This window comes from Melospiza melodia, chromosome 1, assembly GCF_035770615.1.
Source record: "Melospiza melodia melodia isolate bMelMel2 chromosome 1, bMelMel2.pri, whole genome shotgun sequence".
NCBI classification, from domain to species: Eukaryota; Metazoa; Chordata; class Aves; order Passeriformes; family Passerellidae; genus Melospiza; species Melospiza melodia.
The window spans coordinates 1,427,811-1,448,499 of NC_086194.1; the positions used below are offsets into that span (position 1 = coordinate 1,427,811).

Sequence of the window (20,689 nt, forward strand, 5' to 3'; positions counted from 1 at the left end):
CCACTCTGCCTTCAGAGGGTGAGTGCTGATGGCTGGCAGATGTGTCCAGGTGTGCTCCTCCTGTGTGCATTGGGTGTTACCCCATCCCAGCAGGCATTGTAACACAAGCACACTTATTTTAACATTTCAAACATTTAAACATTTTAGCGGGCATTTTAACACAAGCTTACTTATCAGCTATTTCACTAATCTTAAATAACAGCAGAAATAAAATCTATATCTTTATAACAAAGTTCCTTTAACACTACACATAGAAAATCCATTTCAATATTTGCAAAAAGCCAATATTATAACACGTATCTATAACACATATCAGCTATTTCACTGCTATGTCCAAGCTTAATTAACAAGAGAAATAAAATCTGTACTTTTATAACAAAGTTCCTTTAACACCACACATGTAAAATCCATTTTAATATTTGCAAAAAACCAATATTCTAATGTGTATCTATAACACATACTTATATCAGCTGTTTCACTGAGCTTAATCAAGAACAGAATTAAAAACTGCATCTTTATAACAAAGTCCCTTTAACACCACACATATTTAATCCATAATTAATATTTAATATTTATTTAATAAGATTTAATTTAATATTTGTGAAAAGCCTATATTATAATATGGCTTATCAGCTATTTCACTATGTCTAAGCTTAATTAACAAGAAAAATAAAAACTATATCTTTATAGCCAAGTTACTTTAATATCCCACATGTAAAATCCATGTCAATATTTGCAAAAAGCCAATATTATAATGTGTATGTATAACTCATATCAGCTATTTCACTGCTATGTCCAAACTTATTAACAAGAGAAATAAAAACTGTATCTTTATAACAAGAGATATACATATGTCTTTTGTTTTAAGCACAAATATAAAATCCATGTCAATATTTGCAAAAAGCCAATATTATAATGTTTATCTATAACACATATCAGCTATTTCAGTGCTATATCCAAGCTTAATTAACAGCAGAAATAAAAACAATATCTTCATAGCAAGGCTACTTTAACATCCCACATGTAGAATCCATGTCAATATTTGCAAAAAGCCAATATTATAATATGTATCTCTAATACGTAGCAGCTATTTCACGGCTATGTCCAAGCCTAACCAACAACAGAAATAAAATCTATATCTTTATAACAAAGTTCCTTTAACATCACACATGTAAAATCCATTTCAATATTTACAAAAACCCAGTAGTATAATATCTATCTATAACTCATACCTATATCAGCTATTTCACTAAGCTTAATCAACAACAGAATTAAAAACTATGTCTTTATAACAAAGTTCCTTTAACACCACACACGTAGAATCCATGTCAATATTTGCAAAAAGCCAACATTATAACATCTATCTATAACACATATCAGCTATTTCACTGCTGTGTCCAAGCTTAATTAACAGCAGAAAAACCCCAATATCTTTATAGCAAAGCTACTTTAACAACCCACATATAAAACCCACGTCAATACTTGCAAAAAGCCAATATTATATTGTGTACATATAACAAAGAGTCGGGAATGAAACGTCCCGAGCTCCTGGGCTGGAGCACGCGCTGAGCTCTGGAGCTGGGGCTGCTGCCTGGAGCCTCGGGAGCTCTGTGGGAACTCTGAGCAGCTTTTCCTGCCTCTAATTCCTCCCAGCTGATCCCGGCTCGTGCCCCAGCTCCGCGGCCATTCCCGGTGGATTCGAGGACAATGCTGCTCTTCAGGAGCAGGAGGGGGAATTCCAGCATCAGCGCTGACCTCCTCTGCTGTGTGTTTGTGCTCCTCTGCCTCCAAGGACAGGGTTTGGACTTTTTGTCCTGTTTCAGAAGAACATGCTGGGCTGAGGGGTTTGTTTATTTTTATTTTTTTATTTTTCATGGAATGGTGTCAGTTTTGCCAGGGAGAAGCATGGCGCGGAGTCGCTGGAGCTGTAAACAGGGGAGGAGCTGATGTTCCATCCTTTCTGTGGAGAGCACAGGGAAAAGGAGGGAAAGGGAACAAGAAGAGAGCCAGAGGGAGGACTGGAGTGTGCTGGGATCCAGGCTGGAAGGAGCTGGAAAGATCTTCCCTGCTTAAATTAGAGCTGAGCTTAAGTGGGCCTGGCTTTGGTGAGGAGCCCTGGAAAGGGATCTGGCAAATCCAGTCAGGCAGAAAAGAGGAAAAAGGCAGGAAAGAACACTTTTCCCACTTTTCCAGGAATGAAGATTCCTGGCACTGGCTGACCTAACCCTCACAACACAAACTGTGGATCCAGAGCAGTGATCCATGGCTGGCTCCCTAAAAAGGGACATGGGATGAAATTCCATGAATGGCAGGGCTGAGGGAGCAGCTGGGACCTTACTGGGTGGCCCTGCTTGGATCATGGAATCATCCCAGAATGGTTTGAGGCCCTGGGATGGAATTCCCAGGGAAGCTGTGGCTGTCCCCAGATCCCTGGCAGTGCCCAAAGCCAGGTTAGACACTTGGAGCAGCCTGGGACAGTTGGAGGTGACCCTGCCCTTGGAATGGGATGGGTTTTGGGGTCCTTCCCAACAGAAAAATTCCAGGATTCTCTGATTCCCACCCTGAATTACTCTCTGGGGAGTTTTTACAAGTGTGTCACAAGATCTCTTCACCTAGATGTGTTGTTTTAGCATTCCATGGGAAATGGCAATCCCCAGGGGTGGTGAGTCCAGAGGGGATTTAAGGCAGAGGAATTGCTCTCCCTGGATTAACAACACTCTGCTTCCCAAATTGAGACCGTCAACCCAGAGGGATGCTTAGAGCATTATCCAAGGGGAGGAAATTAATCTGTGTAAGATTTGCAAAGGAAAAAATGGAAAACTGAAGGAGGTGACGACTCTGGAGGTGAGATTCCAAAGGGACCCTCACAATTCCCTCTTTCTGTCCTGTTGGGGAAGATGAAACAGGAAAGCCTTATAAATATGATTGCCTGGCAAAAGATTTTGAGAATATAGAAACTATATGTGAGATTGAGATGAAAGCAAGCTTTGAGATCCCTCAGTTACTGAACAACTGGAAAACAATGGTGTGGCCAGCTGAAGGTAATCTCCTTTTGATAAAACAACACCCTCTGCTTGCAGACAGGTCCAAGGGTCAGACCAGACCCTGCCAGCTTGGCAGAAGGGCCCAAAGAGGAGTTTGTAGGGTTTAAAACGTAACACAGGACAGTAATGTAGTGATTCTTATAGGCTGTATGGAAATGCTGTAGGATTTGTATACTGTACTACATTGGTTAGTGGGAATGCGAATATTCGACACAGAAAATGATTTATTGTATTGTAATGGGAAATTTGCTCTCTTACTTCTTGCCTCTTAGCTCTCTCACCCTCTCATCCTCTCTCCCCCTCCCTTCTCTCAGGCCTGCTCTGAGCTGTGGCTGCAGCTCCCAGCAGGGCCCTGCACCCAGGCCCTGTGCAATAAACCCCAAATCCCAGCAGGGCCCTGCACCCAGGCCCTGTGCAATAAACCCCAAACCCCAGCAGGGCCCTGCACCCAGGCCCTTTGCAATAAACCCCAAATTCCAAAAGGCCCCTGCACCCAGGCCCTGTGCAATAAACCCCAAATCCCAGCAGGGCCCTGCACCCAGGCCCTGTGCAATAAACCCCAAATCCCAGCAGGGCCCTGCACCCAGGCCCTGTGCAATAAACCCCAAATCCCAGCAGGGCCCTGCACCCAGGCCCTGTGCAATAAACCCCAAACCCCAGCAGGGCCCTGCACCCAGGCCCTGTGCAATAACCCCAAATCCCAAAAGCCCCCTGCACCCAGGCCCTGTGCAATAACCCCAACTTCCTGATCTGGCTTCAGAGATCTCTCGTCTCCATCCGTCCCGACTGTCCTACCCCTGATGCTCCTACAGTGCCCTTTTTCCCTGTCCTGGAGGTTGGGCTTTTTTGGATCTGCATGAAGAAGTGGGAGAGATTTTCCTGGATGTGGTTTCTTTCCTTGTGGGGAGCTCTGTGCAGGTCCCAAAGCCCACATGGAGAGGGAGCAGTGAAGATCCACAAAAAGGCCCCAACTCCTCTCTCCTCGTTATTCCAGGGAGGAGAATTCCCAGCTCGGGGCACGGCTTTGTCACTGTAATTACTCGGTGAGTGCATTAGAGCCCTGCTCTTCCTTGGGAGCCATTCCCTTTTGTCTGGATGCTGTTTTTCCATGGAGAGGGAGCATCCAGAGCTGGCTGCTGGTCTTACATCCCGAGATTCCTGCTGGGTGCTCCGTGCCGGGGGTGGAACAAATGTTTTTAGGAAGAGCTGCTGCTCCTCCAGCCTCTGGCAGCATCTCCAGAAGGAACTGTCAGGGAAGCAGCACACCAAGGGCTGAGGGGGATTAATCTTGAGCCCAGGCCAAGGGCTGAGTGTAGTTAATCTCCTGATTAAATCAGGGAACGTGCCTGGGGGCGCTTCATGGAATTTGTCGCCATGGAAGGGGCCCTGGAATGCTAAATTTAGGAGTGAAAATTCATGGATTTGCAGGAGTTGTTGGAGTAAAGGATTGTCAGCAGAAAAACTGGTGGTTATTAATTATCACATTCCTAATTAAAATAATTGGGTTTTCACTGGTGCTGCAGGAGCTTGGCATTCCTGGGAACAGGGGTGTCTTTTTTCCCTGGTTTCACAGCTTGTGGGGAGAACATGGAGAATCCTGATTCTGCCTGGAGCCTCAAGACAGGGAAAACAACAACAAAAAAAAAAAGGACAATCATTCCACTGAAAAATAATATTTTCCTGCTGTGAAGAACCAGCTGTGGGGAAAATAGATGGGCTGAGGTGGAAGAGCTCAGCCTGGAGCTGGGATATCAATCCATGGATATCAATCCATACATATCAATCCAGGGATATCAATCTAGGGATATGAATCCATGAACATCAATCCAGGGATATCAATCTAGGGATATGAATCCATGGATATCAATCAATAGATATCAACCCAGGAACAGCAATCCATAGATATCAATCCATGGATATCAATCCAGGGATATCAATCCATAGATATTGATTAATGGATATCAATCACTGGATATCAATCACTGGATATCAGTCCAGGGATATGGATATGACACACTCATAGAGAGGATGAAGAGGGATGATATACCTGGGATCCTCTGGCTCTAGGGAAGGCAGAACTTCCTGCTTTCTGGATCTGTCTGAAGGGAAAATTCAAGCCCAGGATTCATCCCAGTGGGATACAAACCACCCTGGAGAAACATCCCCTTTTCCTTTGCTTCCTACTGAAGGAATGGTGTCAGGCAAGGTGAAGCCAGGGACACGTCCCTGGGATCTCTCCTCCTGCAGAGTAATGAAAAATTCAGGAGCTTCAGACAAAGGAGAGGGAATCTCTTCACATCCCCACTCCCTGGCTTCTCCTGGAATATTATCCCCAGAGCTCAGCAGGGTTTGCTTAGTGATATGAGCAAATTACCATTAATTGGCTTTTAATTGGCTTGGAATATTTTTCTTTTTCATTTTTTTGACAGCTCCCCAACTGAGCAGAGCCCTGGAATTCCTTCTCTTTGTTTTGGCCAGGAAATATTTTAGAATGGAATGGGAATTAGAATTTCCCCTCTTTTGGGACAAATCAGAGTGTTATTCCTGGCTGGGATCAGCTGGGATGTTGATGAGCTTCCTGCAGGAGTGCTGAACCTGCTCTGCTTTTCCATGGGCTGATTGTGGAGAGTTTTGCTGAGAAAATCAGAAATTTTGGATTAAAACAGTGATTAAAACACTATGAATATTGCAACATCCAGAATATGAAGGGAATATCTCAGCATCCCAGAGTAATTTGGGTTGGAAGGGTTCATAAGGATCATTCCATGAGCAGGGACAACTTCCACTGTCCCAGGGTGATCCAGCCTGGCCTTGGGCACTGCCAGAGATCCAGGGGCAGCCACGGCTGCTCTGGGAATCCCATCCCAGCCAGGAATTCCCAATTCCCAATCTCCCATCCATCCCTGCCCTCTGGCACTGGGAGCCATTCCCTGTGTCCTGTCCCTCCATCCTTGTCCCCAGTCCCTCTCCAGCTCTCCTGGAGCCCTTCAGGCCCTGCCAGGGGCTCTGAGCTCTCCCTGGAGCTTCTCCTCTCCTGGGGAACATTCCCAGCTCTCCAGCCTGGCTCTAGAGCATCTTCCACCCTTGGAGAAATCCTGGACCTCCTCTGTACCTGCTCCAGCAGATCCATGTCTTTCCCATTCTGGAGATGTGGTGATTCCCACCCTTCTGCTGTGGCCAGGTTCACTCCTGGTCTCTCAGCTGGGGTTCCTCCCTTGGTGGTGGCACCAAAAATCTCCCAGATTTTCAGGGAAGAAAGCATCTTTAACCTTTAATTCCCTCCAATTCAAGGGAATTTTCCAGGGTTCAATTCCTGCCTGGGATGCGAGAACAAAAGAAACATGGATTGGCTTTAATTCATCTGTTAAAGGTGTCCAGGTGGATGTTCCCATAAGGGCACTTGGTGCTCCCATAAATGCCTTGGGGAGTTGGTGTGATGAGGAGAATGGGAATTTGGAAAGTGCCATCAGTAACATTTTCCAGGGAAAATTCAGGGATGCAAGGCATCAGTTTCTATAGGATTTTATATGGATTTAGGCCTTTAACATCTTCTGGGTTCTTGGGAATCTCCCCTGTGGATTGGGCTGGATATAAACAAGGCAAGGACAGGGAAAAGCACAAAGGGAAATGTTTTGAGCTGGCTGGAATTTTTTGGGTGTCCAAAGCCCTGAGAATGAGAACAAAACCTCCTCACTTTGGTGCAGAGAGAGATTCCATGGAATCTCCTGATTCTGGGGGATGGAAAAGCTTCTCTTGCCCTGGACAGGGCCAATGAAGCTGGAGATGTATTAAATATAAGGAATTTACTAGGGAAAAGGACTTTATTGAGGAAATGAATAATTTCAGACAGCATAAACTAATCAAAGATGTTTGGAGACGGGAGCTGCCCTTGGAATTGGATTTGATCCAGAGGATAATCCAATCAAAAGATAAAAATAAGGTTGTTTATTACCTGTTGTAAAAGAGTTGTCTGGGCAGAGAATAAAAACCAGTTTTGTCTCTGTAATAAAATTCTCCAAACAGCCTCTTGTGGATTTGTGGGATTTAAAAGAAATGGGATCATTTAATACCCAAATTTCACCTCGGTGATGTCACTGTCCCTCAATGTCCCCCCATGCCTCCATTGCCTTGAGTTTGGGGACAATAAGAGAATCCAGTCTGATTAAAATTTGGGAGTCAATTCCAGAGCTGACATTCCCAGAATTTCAGTCATTTAGAGGCATGGAGACCTTGATGTCAAACTTAAACAAGGAATAATAATAACATATTTATGATTATTATTAATATTATTATTATATCCTGATTAATATTATTATTATATCCTGATGATGACGATGATGATGATGATTATTATTATTATATCATATCCTGATTTTTATAGCACACCATGAAATTATTGGAAACAAACCTTTATTGGGAACCATCCTGGATTTTCAGCACATTCCAGTTTTGACTGCAAAAATCCCAAGTCCTTTTCTCTGAACCAATCCTTTTTTGCAATTTTCCCATCTCATAAAACCCCCTCGTGTTCGGGACCCTCCCCAGGGCTCCCGTTTCTCAAGATCTTGGATGCACATGGAGATTTATGGAAGTTTCTTTACCCCAATCCCACACCAAGGTCAGGAAAGGGTTGGAGGGAGAATGAACGGACAAGGCAGGGAAGAGACAAACCCGAGAGAAGTCAAAACCTCCAAACATTGTTGGGATTAACAGTGGGACTGGGGGCAAGAGGGATTTTCAGCATTCCCTTGGCAGCATTCCAGCTCTTTAACATTGGAATTTTTTTGCCTGAAACCCTAGACTCAGTTCCCAACATCCCTCAGCTGTTTTTGTCAAGGAAAATTATTCAGAATGCACCAAAGTTGTTTTTGCTTTGGATCCTGCTGGCAGATAGGAGCTGACAAAGGGAATGTGCACAATAACAAACAACAAGAATTGTTTTGGATGGGATGGATCCCTCGGGATTGGTCTCGTGTCTTCTTTCCCTTTGGCTTTTCCTCGCCAGTCACTCCCTCAAATAACTCTTGCTGCCCTTCAGGCCTTGCAGATTCCTCTGAACTTACTGCAGCTTGTCCATGAGAATTTTGGAAAATTCAGGATTCTGCTTGTGGAGTCCTGTGGTTGTTCCCAAGGAGGGTGGATTTCCTTCAAAATCCAAATGAAATTTCCAGTCCTCAAGGGGCAGCTGCAGCTTCTCTGGGAACCTGTGCCAGGGCCTCCCCACGTTCCCAGGGAAGGATTCCTTCCCAAGATCCCATCTAAAGCTACTCCCCTCCAGTTTTAAGCTATTCCCTGTGTCCTGTCCTTCCATCCATTGGAAATTTTATCTCTCCATATTTCTGGTGTCTCCTTCAGGTCCTGAAAGGGCACAATGAGGTCACCCCAAAGCTTCTCCTCTCCAGGCTGAACATTCCCAATTCTCCCAGCCTTTCCTCATGGGAAAGGTTCTCCATCCCTCTCATATCCTCCCCAAACTCACAGGAACTGCGTCCACTGGGAATGAGAGCTCCAGGTCAAACAAGGCCTTTCAAAATAAAAATTTCAGGTTCCTCCTTTACCACAGTGATTTCGCTGCTTTGCCATCTCCCAGACAGGATCAAATACATCCAAGGAATATTGCACGAGCTGTTTGGGTGCTGGAATTTAGGGATAGACTCTGGATGGACTCATGGAATGGCCTGGTTGGCTGCATCCACGGCCTCAGTTCACCCCTGGCTGAAGCCCCTCATCCCTCCCTCACAAACCAGCTCGGAACTTTGTGCTTTGTGCTGTGTGATCCACCTGCTGCTCCAGGGAAGCCGTTCCCCATCCCTGCATCCAGCAGGATTCCTGCAGGAGGCCTGAGCAGTGCTGCATGTGGAGCCCAGCTGCTTGTCAGCGCTCTGGCACACCTCGACCCTTCCCCTCTCCAAGGGCTGTTGGTTCCAAACAGACTTTGCTTGGACTGAATTTCATTTTCTTGCTCCAAGTTTGGCTGCTTGGATGTTCCCTCTTTTCCAGGGGCTGCCTGGATGTTCCCTCTTTTCCAGGAGCAGATGAAGGCCCTTCAGCAGAGCTGATATTACTTGTTAATCCCTGTGGCGTTCCCTGGAGCCAAGAGAGATGGAAAATGTTTTCCAAAGGTTTTGTTCTTCGAGAGAGAGCTGCAGAGATTTGGAGCTGCTGAAAAATCTGTTTGAAACCCCTGTTTCAAACTGAAATTCCTGTTTCTCAGGGGAAAAATTATCGATGGTTTATGTCCAGCCTGACCTTGGACACTACCTGGGATCCGTGGGCAGCCACAGCTTCTCTGGGAATTCCATCCCAGCCCTTCCCCACCTTCATCTTAAAATTATCTTCCTTTTATCCAGTCTGAATCTTCCCTTATTTAGTTAAAACACCTTTTATCCAGTCTGAATCTTCCCTTATTAGTTAAAAACCCTTTTATCCAGTCTGAATCTTCCCTTATTTAGTTAAAAACCCTTTTATCCAGTCTGAATATTCCCTTATTTAGTTAAAACCCTTTTATCCAGTGTGAATTTTCCCTTATTTTGTTAAAAACCCTTTTTATCCAGTCTGAATCTTCCCTTATTTAGTTAAAAACCCTTCTCCCAGTCCTGGCTGTATTGGATCGCAGCGGGATCACTCCAGACCCATTTCCATGAACCAACCCTGGGGAAAACAATTTCTTGGAAGGCTCAGTTCAGTAAATCTGAGCCTTTCCTTCACCTCATGTTAAGATCGAGCCTTTCCCACATAATTTTCCTTAAGTTTCCCTGGATAAAAGTCTGCATAGCATCTCCCTGAGCATGGCCCTAAATCTCGGCTGGAGAATTCAGGAGAAATGGAGGAATAAACAGAAAAGAGTGGGAAAAGCTGAACTGGCCCAATGTCCCTTTTGTCCCTCCCACAGCACAGAGCCCTGCATTTTGAAGGAAGCTCCCAGATATCCTCTGGGATTGGGGGCACCTCATGGATCCCCTGGAGCTCTGCCCCACACAGAGGCTGGAACAGGGCACGAGCAGAGGCTGCTCCTCTTTAAATGTGAAATACAACCCCAGGGAAACTGAGGCAGTGCTTCATGGAATGTCACTCCCACTGCTTTGGTTGCTCAGTGCCATCAAACCCTCCCTGGAATTCAGTGATCCTGCAGCCCTTCCCTCCTGGATCCCAAAACAAAGTGGGAATCCAAAGAATCCAAAACTTCACCAGGCCCGGTTTGGTGGTGAATTTTATTTCAGTGAGATTGGAGCCCTTCTATATCCAGGTTGGACAGGGCTGGGAGAAGCCTGGGATAGTGGAAGGTGTCCCTGTCCGTGGCAGGGGGTGGCACTGGACCATCCCTTCCAACCCAAACCCTTCTGGGATTCTCTGATGGAAGGAGCCAAACCAGGTATAAGGATAAGGACGTCAGAGGTGGAATTACATCTCCAGAGCTCCTGGAAGCACAGATGGGAGCTGGCCAGGGTTGTTCCCAGGGCTCCTGGAAATCACAAGCATGAGGTGGTTTTGAAGACACCCAATGTGAGATTTTCCTGAAGGATTCCCAGAGGAACTCATTCCAAACTTTCTGTGTCCTTAATGAACTGGAGGATCCCATGGAGCTTCTTCCTCATGAGCCCAGAGGAATAATTAACCCACACCCATCCAAGCCTTCCCGACAGGATTTTTGAGGTTCTGAGTCCAAGAGACAGGAAAAGACACGGCAGAAAGATTCCATGAGAATCAATAAAGGTTTCTTTTTTATTGGAATTCCCTTTTACATACACCTGTGGTTTGCCTTTTCCCGCTCGTTACTTTGGTCCATGCAGAAAGCAGAAGTGGAGGAATGTAAACCAAATTCCTGCCTGGAGACACACACATGGCAAAGCCCCTGCAATAATCACACCTTTTTCCTGCAGGTTTTTTTGGGGTTTGCCCCTCTTCTGGAGGGGAACAAGGTCTTGAAACCCACTTCAGTGTTGCAGAGGGACAAACACCCCCCTGCTCCTCTCCCTCCTGCTCCGGGTGGAAAAAGGAGCCAATATTCTGGAAAAACCCCATTTCCCAAAGCCCAGACCCTGTGATTTGTGGTGGCCACCAGGGCTGGGTCACCCTGAAGCTGCAAAGGGCTTCAGCAGCAGGTTTGTCTCCTCATGGATCCCGATGGGAAGAGCTCCATCAAGGATTTGGAATGTGGGATGGGTTTGGTGCTCGGCTGTGCCTCTCCTTCCTCTTCTCCCACCCCTCCTGTCCCACCAGTTCCACCTCATCCATCCTGGCCTGCCAAGGATCCCACCTTTAACAACAGATGGCTTCTTGTCCAAGGCCTTGTGGGGCATAGCTTGGAGAACATGGGATAATTCTATGGAATTGGAATTCGGTGGTTTTAAAGCTCCTTTTCAACCTAAACCCATCCTGGGATTCTCTGATTGCTCCTTTCCTGCAGCTCTCAAGGAAGAAGGATTTGTTTAGATAGAGGATGAGGTAAAAGATTGGCCTGGCAAGAAAAGCTCAGCTCTATCTTTAGGCTGGCTCAAGTCTCATAAAGCTCTGTTTTAAATCGATGCTGCTTCTCATGATTTTGTCTCCTCTTCAGGCACCTGAGCCTGCTTGGGCCACTTTTAGTTAAGCTGGGCTTTAGCTGCTTTTCCAGTGGATTTGTGTCCCTATTTTAGAGGATGCAACCCTGGGCATTTTGGAAACCAGGCACATGCTGATCCCTTCATCCCAAACATTTCAATCCCAGGTATTTCCAGCCAAGTGTCTCCCACATCCTGAATCTCCACATGGGCAAGCTGATACCAAGAGAAAATGAAGAACTTTAGGAGAGGAATCTTCCCCTCAGACCTTCTCCTGCCTCTGGATGTCAGGCATCCTTCTGGATTCTGGATCTAAAGGGTAAAGACACCCTGAAAGCTCAGTGCCAATCAAAGTTTTGGGAACAGGAAATTTATTTGAATAATTCCCCTTTTAGAATTTATAGGTGAAGGCCATTCCATGGAAATCAACAGACACCTTGGGGCTGATTTTCCTGGGAACAGGATTTTGTCCCAAACTGTGCCAGCACCTCCGGTTTTGCACACCCCACCAATTAACCCCCAGAATCATTAACCCCAATCTGAGGAAATAGTTAAATTCCATTGAATTCCTTTGTTAATGTACCAGGAAAACCATTGCTCCAGTCAAAGGGAGAAGTTTCTCTCTGGGACCCAGGAGAAATGGGTCAAAATTCCATGTTCTCAAGCTGAGTTTGTTCTAATTTACCAAGTTTTCCAGTGAAAAAATAGAAGGAAAAGTGGCAGTGAGGATGAAGATGAAGAGGAAGTTGTACTGACTTTATCACAGCCCACCTTCCCCCTTTTGCTCTCTTATTATTCCTCCAATTAGAAGAAATCCTAATTAGGCACTAATTTACCCCATCAGATCTGTCTGTATGGAAAGAATTCAGATTTATTGGAGTAACTCCTGATTAATTGGGTGAGTTTTCCAGAAATTTTCACTCATTCCTGGCCTTGCCAATCCCTCAGCTGATTTCCAGCCCTGGAAATGCCTCTCTGGGGGCAGATTTTGGGATGTGAGAAGATGAGAAGGTGAAACTCAAATTTAATATTGGATCAGTTCTCATCCCAAATCCCTGGACATGCTGGAAATATTTCTGGGAACTCTGGAACACTGAGATCCTTGAGGAAAACAGTGGGGAAATTTGGAGGATCTGAGTTCACATATGAAAGGTTGGGAAGGAGGAAAGGAAAGGAAAGGAAAGGAAAGGAAAGGAAAGGAAAGGAAAGGAAAGGAAAGGAAAGGAAAGGAAAGGAAAGGAAAGGAAAGGAAAGGAAAGGAAAGGAAAGGAAAGGAAAGGAAAGGAAAGGAAAGGAAAGGAAAGGAAAGGAAAGGAAAGGAAAGGAAAGGAAAGGAAAGGAAAGGAAAGGAACAGATAAATGGGATTGTTTTATGTCCAGCTGATCATCAGCTGTCCTTGGATTTAATCCAAACCCTAATCCTGGTCTGTAATTCTCAGCAGAGCATTTCTGGAGCTGCAGTTGGAAACTGGCTTTGAAATCCATTCTGCAAATTGGACACGAGTCCCAAGCTGTGCTTTAGCTCCAGAGCTGTTCTGCCTTTTCCCTGCTCTGAGTTACCCCAATTCCCTTCAGATGAGCAGCTCCTGCCTCATGCCAAGGAATCTCAAATCCACCTTGGAGCTGCTTCCAGCGGTCCTGCCCTGGAGTCCAGCTCAGAACATCTCTGCCCACCCACTGGGGAGGTTTCATCCAGCACAGAGAATTGGGAGAAGCCAGAATTCCAGACACTGTCCAGAGCCCAGCAGAGCTCTCAGCAGGACCCCGGAAAATAAACAAAAATAGCTTAAGATTTCTATTTTGTTGTTTGAAATCCTCCTGGAGTGGGGCACAAACACAATGAGTGTTTCCCCTCCTCTCTGTGCCATTTTCCCATAAATCCACCAAGATTTGGGACTCTTTGGGAGTCATCTCCCACCTCAGGATACATGAACTCTGCCCCAGGTGTGATGAGTACAGTGAGTGATCCAAGGTGATCCAAGGAAATCCCATTCCCATCCCAAAGCTCTGGACTGGTTTGGGAACTGCCAGCTGAGATTGGCTTTGAACCATAAACCCTTTCCTCCAGCCAAATCTGCACCCAGTTAAAAGAAGACATTAAATGCTGAATTAAGTTATTTAAATAAGATTTTGGGGTTGTTTTGGAGGGACAGTTTGGAATAAAAAGAATTGAAGTGTGGGAAAAAGACTCCCAGAAGAAAATCCCGGCTCCAAACCGTCCCAAACCTCCTACAGAGCAAAAAGCAGCCAGTGAGGATTCCTGTCAGCACTGAGGGAAGGAAAACCAGGATTAGGAGATTCATCAAGGGCCGTTAAAAGCCTTGACAGCAAATTAGTTTGGAGTTAATCACCAACGGAAGCACAGCTGAAGGATTTGTGTCTCAGCAAAGTTTGTTTGGTGTCTCTGAGCTTTAAATGGCCAAGGAGGAACTGGGAACACCAAGGAGGACGTGGAAACATCGAGGAGGACTTGGAAACACCAAGGAGGACCTGGGAAAACCAAGGAGGACCTGGAATCATCAAGGAGGACCTGGAAACATAAAGGAGGACCTGGAAACACTGAGGAGGACCTGGAATCACCAAGGAGGACCTGGAAACAGAGGAGGACCTGGGAACACCAAGGAGGACATGAAAACACCAAGGAGGACCTGGAATCACCAAGGAGGAGTTGGGGACACTGAGGAGGATCTGGGGACACCAAGGAGGATCTGGGAACACCGAGGAGGACCTGGAAACATTGAGGAGGACATGGAAACATTGAGGAGGAGATGGAATCACCCGGGAGGAACTGGAAACAATGAGGAGGACATGGAAGAACTGAGGAGAACCTGAGAACACCAAGGAGGAGCTGGGAACACTGAGGAGGACATGGAAATGCCAAGGAGGACCTGGAATCACCAAGAAGGACATGAAAACTTCAAGAAAGACATGGAAACACTGGGAACACCAAGGAGGAGCTGAAAACATCAAGGAGGACCTGGAGACATCAAGTAGGACATGGAAACATCAAGGAGGGCACAAAAACCTCAGGGAGAACATGGAATCACCAAGGAGGACACGTGAGAAAAAGGATCTCAACTTATAAATGAGGTTTCTTAACTTTTTGAAACATCTGAATCTGAAATTAAAAACCCTTTCGGCCACCGAGTTCGTCAAGACAACCAAGAGGAATAAAAACTTTGGAGATCTTCCCTCTCTGTGGATTTTTACGGTTTATAAAGTGGAAAATTCTTCCCAGCGCTGTGGATGTTCCCTGACCTCCAGCTGATTGCCCATAAACAGATAAACAAAGCCAATCCCTGGCTGAAAAAATTCGATTTTGGGAGATCTTTGTGAACTTTTTTGGCTCCAGAAGAAGACAAGGAGCAGAGCTGAGGAATGATGAGGGGTAGGACAAGACATGATCTCATCTGAACCCGGACCAAGGGGAATGGAGGAGGCAGAAAAACAATTGTCTGCCCTTATCCAGGAGAAGCAGGAATGGTGAAACTGCTGCCAAAAGTCATCCCAAAGAAATAAAAGGAAGATTAAACAGCTGTCAAATCCCAGAAAAGAGCGGGATCGTGGAGCAAGGAATCCCAAGGAGAACTCTGCTGCTGTGGATGGGAATAGAAGAGGAACAATAGAGGAACCTGCCAGGGCTGAGATTCCCTGTCCAAGCCCAACGTGTGGCTCTGGAGAAGAGGATGATGATCCAAAAGATTCCAGGGAGATTCCAGCTGGGACACTGCAATGCACAGCTTGGCTGGGGGAAGTGAGAGGCTCCATGGAAATACTCCATGGAGTATTGCCAGATGTTTTCTAGGATGAGAGAAACACGGGCACAGATCTGACACAAAGGAGGAGGGAAAACCAAGGAAAACCAGGGAACAGCTCTTTTGAATATTTTCCTCTTCCTTGGGGAAGTTTCTTCCCCTGTTTTCCCAGGTTGGACAGGGCTTGGAGCAACCAGGGATAGTGGAAGATCTTCCTGCCCATGGAATGAGATGGGCTTTAAGGTCCTTTCCAACCCAGCTCATTCTGGGATGATTCCATGACAACAATTCCGTGACAATGATTCTGTGACAACGGATCCATGACAAAGGAATCCATGACAACGATTCCATGACAACAATCCCATATCACGTTTTGCTACACCCTGTCACATTCATATTTTTAGGGAAAATCTCTTTGCCCAGGATTTTTCTCCTGGGAAGCTGAGAAGCCTCAGAGAAAAAGGAAAACAATAATTATTTGATTTGCTTCTCCTGTGTTTTGCTGCTTTGGAATGTGTTTGGAGATTGTTTACCCACAGGTGATTGTTCCATTGGATTCTTGTGAATTTTTTTGACTCATTAACCAATCAGGCCCAAGCTGTGTTGGGACTCTGGAAAGAATCACGAGTTTTCATTATTATCTTTTTAGCCTTCTGTCTGTATCCTTTCTCTATTTTTTAGTATAGTTTGGTATAGCATTCTTTAATATAATATAGATCATAAAATAATAAATTAGCCTTCTGAGAACATGGAGTCAGATCCATCATTCCTCCCTGCCACGGGGCACCCCACAAACACAATAACACTCCAGCTCCATCTGCTCCCTCTGCTCCACAATCCCCTGTTGGATCTGGACTGGGATGGGCACAAGCCCTGTCGTTCCTGCAGGATTTGTGGAGGGCAGTGGGTGAATCCTGAACCAATGAATCCTCCCCTCCAAGGTTTCTGTTTCCCGTGGCCTTTGGGGCTGCGTTTCCACAGGAAAATCCCACAGGGGAGGAACTGTCATCCCAGGGGGACTCAGACCTTTGGGTGGGGACAAACTCCTTGGGAAATGTCCTGAACTCCTGGAGCCTGCTCTGGATCCAAAGGCTCTGGCTAAGCTCCAACAGCATCTTTCCATTTGTCCTCCCAGAGCAAATCCCAACCCAAAATTAGGGCTTCTTCTCTCTTTCCACACATCCCAGCTCTGGTTCTTCCTCATTAAAATCCAGGAGGGATGACCCTGGATCTCCAGATAACAGATTCTGATCCATAAGCTCAATCAGGAGTTTGGGATCAGCCCAGGAATGATGGGAGCACACTGTGACAAACAGATCCTGCTGGGCCTTAGTGGCAGTTTTCCCTCTGTTTTGGTGTCAGCATTATCCCAATTTTTACATGGATGCTGCTCACGCACAGAAACATCCAGGAAAGAAAAATCTACCTACGATTTGCAATTCAAAGCATTTTGAAAAATATTTCTTCCCCCTGCACAGCCCTAGTGCCTGTAATTTTCATCTACATTTAAAAAGAGGTTTGATTTATGTTAATCCTAAATAATCCAGTGTTGAATTCATCTCAGTGAGATCTGCATTTTAGGAGCGGGGGTTATGTTTGTTTATAAATAAATTTATGGCTTTTGCTGATTCCTTGAATTTCTGAGGGATTGTCAAATGTTCTCAATCTTGAGTAATAAACACAAGCAAAGAGTGAGTCACTGCTTGGGGTTTTTTGGTATTTTTGCTTTGTTCCAGCAGTAAAATTATAACTTAGAAATATCTTTGAGCCAGAAAATCAGGAGGGGTAGAAGAAGAGAGCAGGAAAATGATTTGATTTTTGAAAAGTTGTTATTTTGATAACTCTTATTTGGTGGGAAATGATTATGATGAGGTCTGACTTCTTTTGATGAGGTGAAACAAGAGAAGAACATCATGAATAAATATTGGCTGTCAAAGATTTCTGTTCAGGACAAGAGGGAACAGCCTCAGGCTGGGCCAGGGCAGGCTCGGGGTGGACAGCAGCAGGAATTTCCTCATGGAAAGGGTGCTCAGGCCTTGGAAGGAGCTGCCCAGGGAGGTTTGGAGCCCCCACCCCTGGAGGTGTCCCAGGAATTCCTGGATGTGGCACTTGGTGCTCTGATGGGATTGGGCACAGCTCGAACTTGAGGGCTTTTCCAACCTCAGGGATTCTGGGATCCTGTGAGGATGGAGAGGAGCTCCAGCTCCTGTCAGGACCTCACAGCCACCACATTCCCCACCAGGTCTGAATCCAAACCTTGGACATGTCAGAGGGAGGAGACTTTTCCCTGGATTCCTCTGGGCTTTGGTCAGAGGTAATCTGAGAAACATCTGAATCTGAAATTAAAAACCATTTAGGCTACCGAGTTTGGGGGACACAAGGTCAGGATCCCACCTGCTCTTCCTGACTTCCTTCAGACTCTGAGGAAATGAAACCTTAATTAGCCCTCAGAAGAGCAGCTGGTGGAGTCTTTTTCCCCATTAGGGTTTGGATTAATTTTCCAGAGAAACTGTGGATCCACATCCACAGATTCCACATCCCTGGAAGAGTCCAAGGCCAGGCTGGACAGGGCTTGGAGCAACCTGGGACAGTGGGAAGTGTCACTGCCATGGCAGGGGGTGGAACAAGGTGACCTTTAAAGTTCCATCCAACCCAAACCATTCCAGAATTCCACAAACAGGACATCCAGAGAGCAGAGTGAGGAACAATCCCGAGTTTTAAGAAAGGATGGAAGCTGCTTTCCAGGAGCACCCACAAAAAGGCAGGGCCGAGGGATCCACCCCGGGAGCTGATTTTAGCCACAATCACCCCTCTGGGATGTGCAAATTCCGTGCCCTCGGTGGTTCCCTCTCCACCTGCCCCTCTGGAAGAGCAGGAATGCCACACATGCCGATCACCACATCCAACCCTAAAATTGTACCAGTTCCTGCCTTGCCCCAGGACTCAGGGAAAGGGGAGGACAATCCCTGCCTGCCTCCATGAGCTGTTAACCCTCCCCACCCCGGAGAAGCATTTTGGCAAGGAGTGAGAATTCCCAAGGGAAGAAGAACATGGGGATGGTTGTACCCAACACAACCTTTGACCGACGGATGGAGGGGCCTTTCCCAGCCCTGTGTGTGTCACCAGGCAGATCCACAGGCAGAGAACAAACCAAACCCAAGGCACTGCCCCCCAGGGTGGCTTGTCCCCTGCCAGGACGATGGCCCTGCACCCTCCCTGCACGCCTCCTGCTTTCCTGGGGGACGCTCCCGTCCTCCTCGGCCGCCCACGCTCCCCGAGGGATCCAAGGACCACGCAGGGCTTTGCAGCCCTGGTCTCCAGTGTCCAGCAGGTCTGGAGAGCTCTGTTATCAGCAGGAGAACGTGGATCACGGAATTCACGGATGGCATCACCCACTGGCCACGCTGGTGGTTCGCTTTCTGGTTTTTTTTTTTTTTTTTTTGTTTCCCCAAATAACTTAATCTCTCATTCCACAGAGCAGAGGAGCTGCATGGAAACCCTCGGAATCCGCTGCATGGCCTGATGGTCTTTTCCCACTAAATGCTCTCCAGGAACCATTTTTTTTTTTCCATCCTTTGGCTGCATTTTTCCTTTCCTCCTGCTGTCTTTACATCACTGTCTCTCTCTCCTCTTCCACCAGGACCGTGGGTCTGTCTCCATCGTAGAGCCCGGAGCCGTTCAGGTATTCCTCATCCTTGTTGTACTGCTCCGGGCCGGAGGAAGGCATGGAGTTCTCTGAAATGGAGCCATTTTTCACATAACCTGGCAAATTCCTGTGGCCGTTGAGGGTCCCTGGAATAAGTCTCGTGTTGAGGTGGAGGGCAAGCGCCCCTCTGGTGGCTACATTTGTGATGCTGGTGTGGGAAACCATTGGTCCATAACTGTAGGTTGTGCTCCCACTCCGGGCTTTCCTTTTAAAGTCAAGTGCTAAAGTCCACCTGCTCCATGACTTCTTTATTTCTGCTTGGACCTGAGGGGAAAAAAGGAGGAAAAACAAAAACCATGAGTGGGAGAAGAAAAATGCCAGAAAAATGTGATGTTCATAAACAGAATGGCTGGCAACTCTGTGGGGACTTGGAATTTCACGGTCCTTATGGGTCCCTTCCAAGTCAGGAGATTCTGTGATTCCATAAAATTGGAATAAATGCACATTAAATAAATAATAAATGCACATGAAATAAATAACAAATTCACATAAAAAAAAATAGAAGGGAAAAACCCCCACGAGTGGGAGAAGAAAAATGCCAGACAAATGTGATGTCCATAAACAGAATGGGTGGGAAACTCTGTGGGGACTTGGAATTTCATGGTCTTTATGGGCCCCTTCCAAATCAGGAGAGTCTGTGATTCCATGAAATTGGAATAAATTTGCACTAAATAAATAATAAATTCACATTAAATAAATAATAAATGCACATGAAATAAATAATACATTCATATTAAATAAATGATAAATCCACATTTAAAAAAAAAAAAGGAAGGGGGAAAAACTCCCATGAGTGGGAGAAGAAAAATGCCAGAAAAATGTGAGGTTCATAAACAGAATGGGTAGGAAACTCTGTGGGGACTTGGAATTTCATGGTCTTTATGGGCCCCTTCCAAATCAGGAGATTCTGTGATTCCATGAAATTGGAATAAATGCACAGTAAATAAACAGTAAATTCACATTAAGTAAATAATGAATCCACATTAAAAAAAAAAGGAGGCAGAAAAACCCCCATGAGTGGGAGAAGAAAAATGCCAGAAAAATGTGGTGTTCATAGATGAAATGGGTAGGAAACACTGTGGGGACCTGGAGTTGTCATGGGCTTTATGGGCCCCTTCCAAATCAGGAGATTCAGTGATTCCATGAAATTGGAATAAATTTGCACTAAATAAATAATAAATTCACATTAAAGAAATAATAAATGCACATGAAATAAATAATAAATTCATATTAAATAAATAATAAATCCACATTAAAAAAAAAAAAAAAAGGAAGGGGGAAAAACTCCCATGAGTGGGGGAAGAAAAATGCCAGAAAAATGTGGTGTCCATAAATAGAATGGGTGGGAAACTTTGTGGGGACTTGGAATTTCACAGTCCTTATGGGCCCCTTCCAAATCAGGAGATTCTGTGATTCCATGAAATTGGAAGAAATGCACATTAAATAAATAATGAATTCACATTAAATAAATAATAAATTCACATTAAGTCTTCCCTTTCCAAATGAAGTATTGCACAGTGGGAAGCTGGAATGGCTGAAAACATCTGGCTGAAAATGTGGGATAGCTCTGCCCAAGGGCTGAGGGATGGAGATCAGCACATCCAGGAGGGAATTGTCTCAATGTCCCATAAAAATCAAGTGTCA

General features: G+C 45.6%; 1 protein-coding gene across 1 annotated transcript in view; it reads right to left on the bottom strand.

The window, feature by feature from the left end:
• Positions 1-10,737: 10,737 nt before the first annotated feature.
• The window catches only part of PTH1R (parathyroid hormone 1 receptor), a 104,964-nt gene continuing 95,012 nt past the window's right edge, over positions 10,738-20,689 (bottom strand). Inside the window, exon 13 of the mRNA XM_063167821.1 lies at positions 10,738-19,309. Within this exon, the coding sequence (XP_063023891.1) occupies positions 18,947-19,309 (363 nt within the window). The 3' untranslated portion in view covers positions 10,738-18,946. The remainder of the gene's footprint in view (positions 19,310-20,689) is intronic.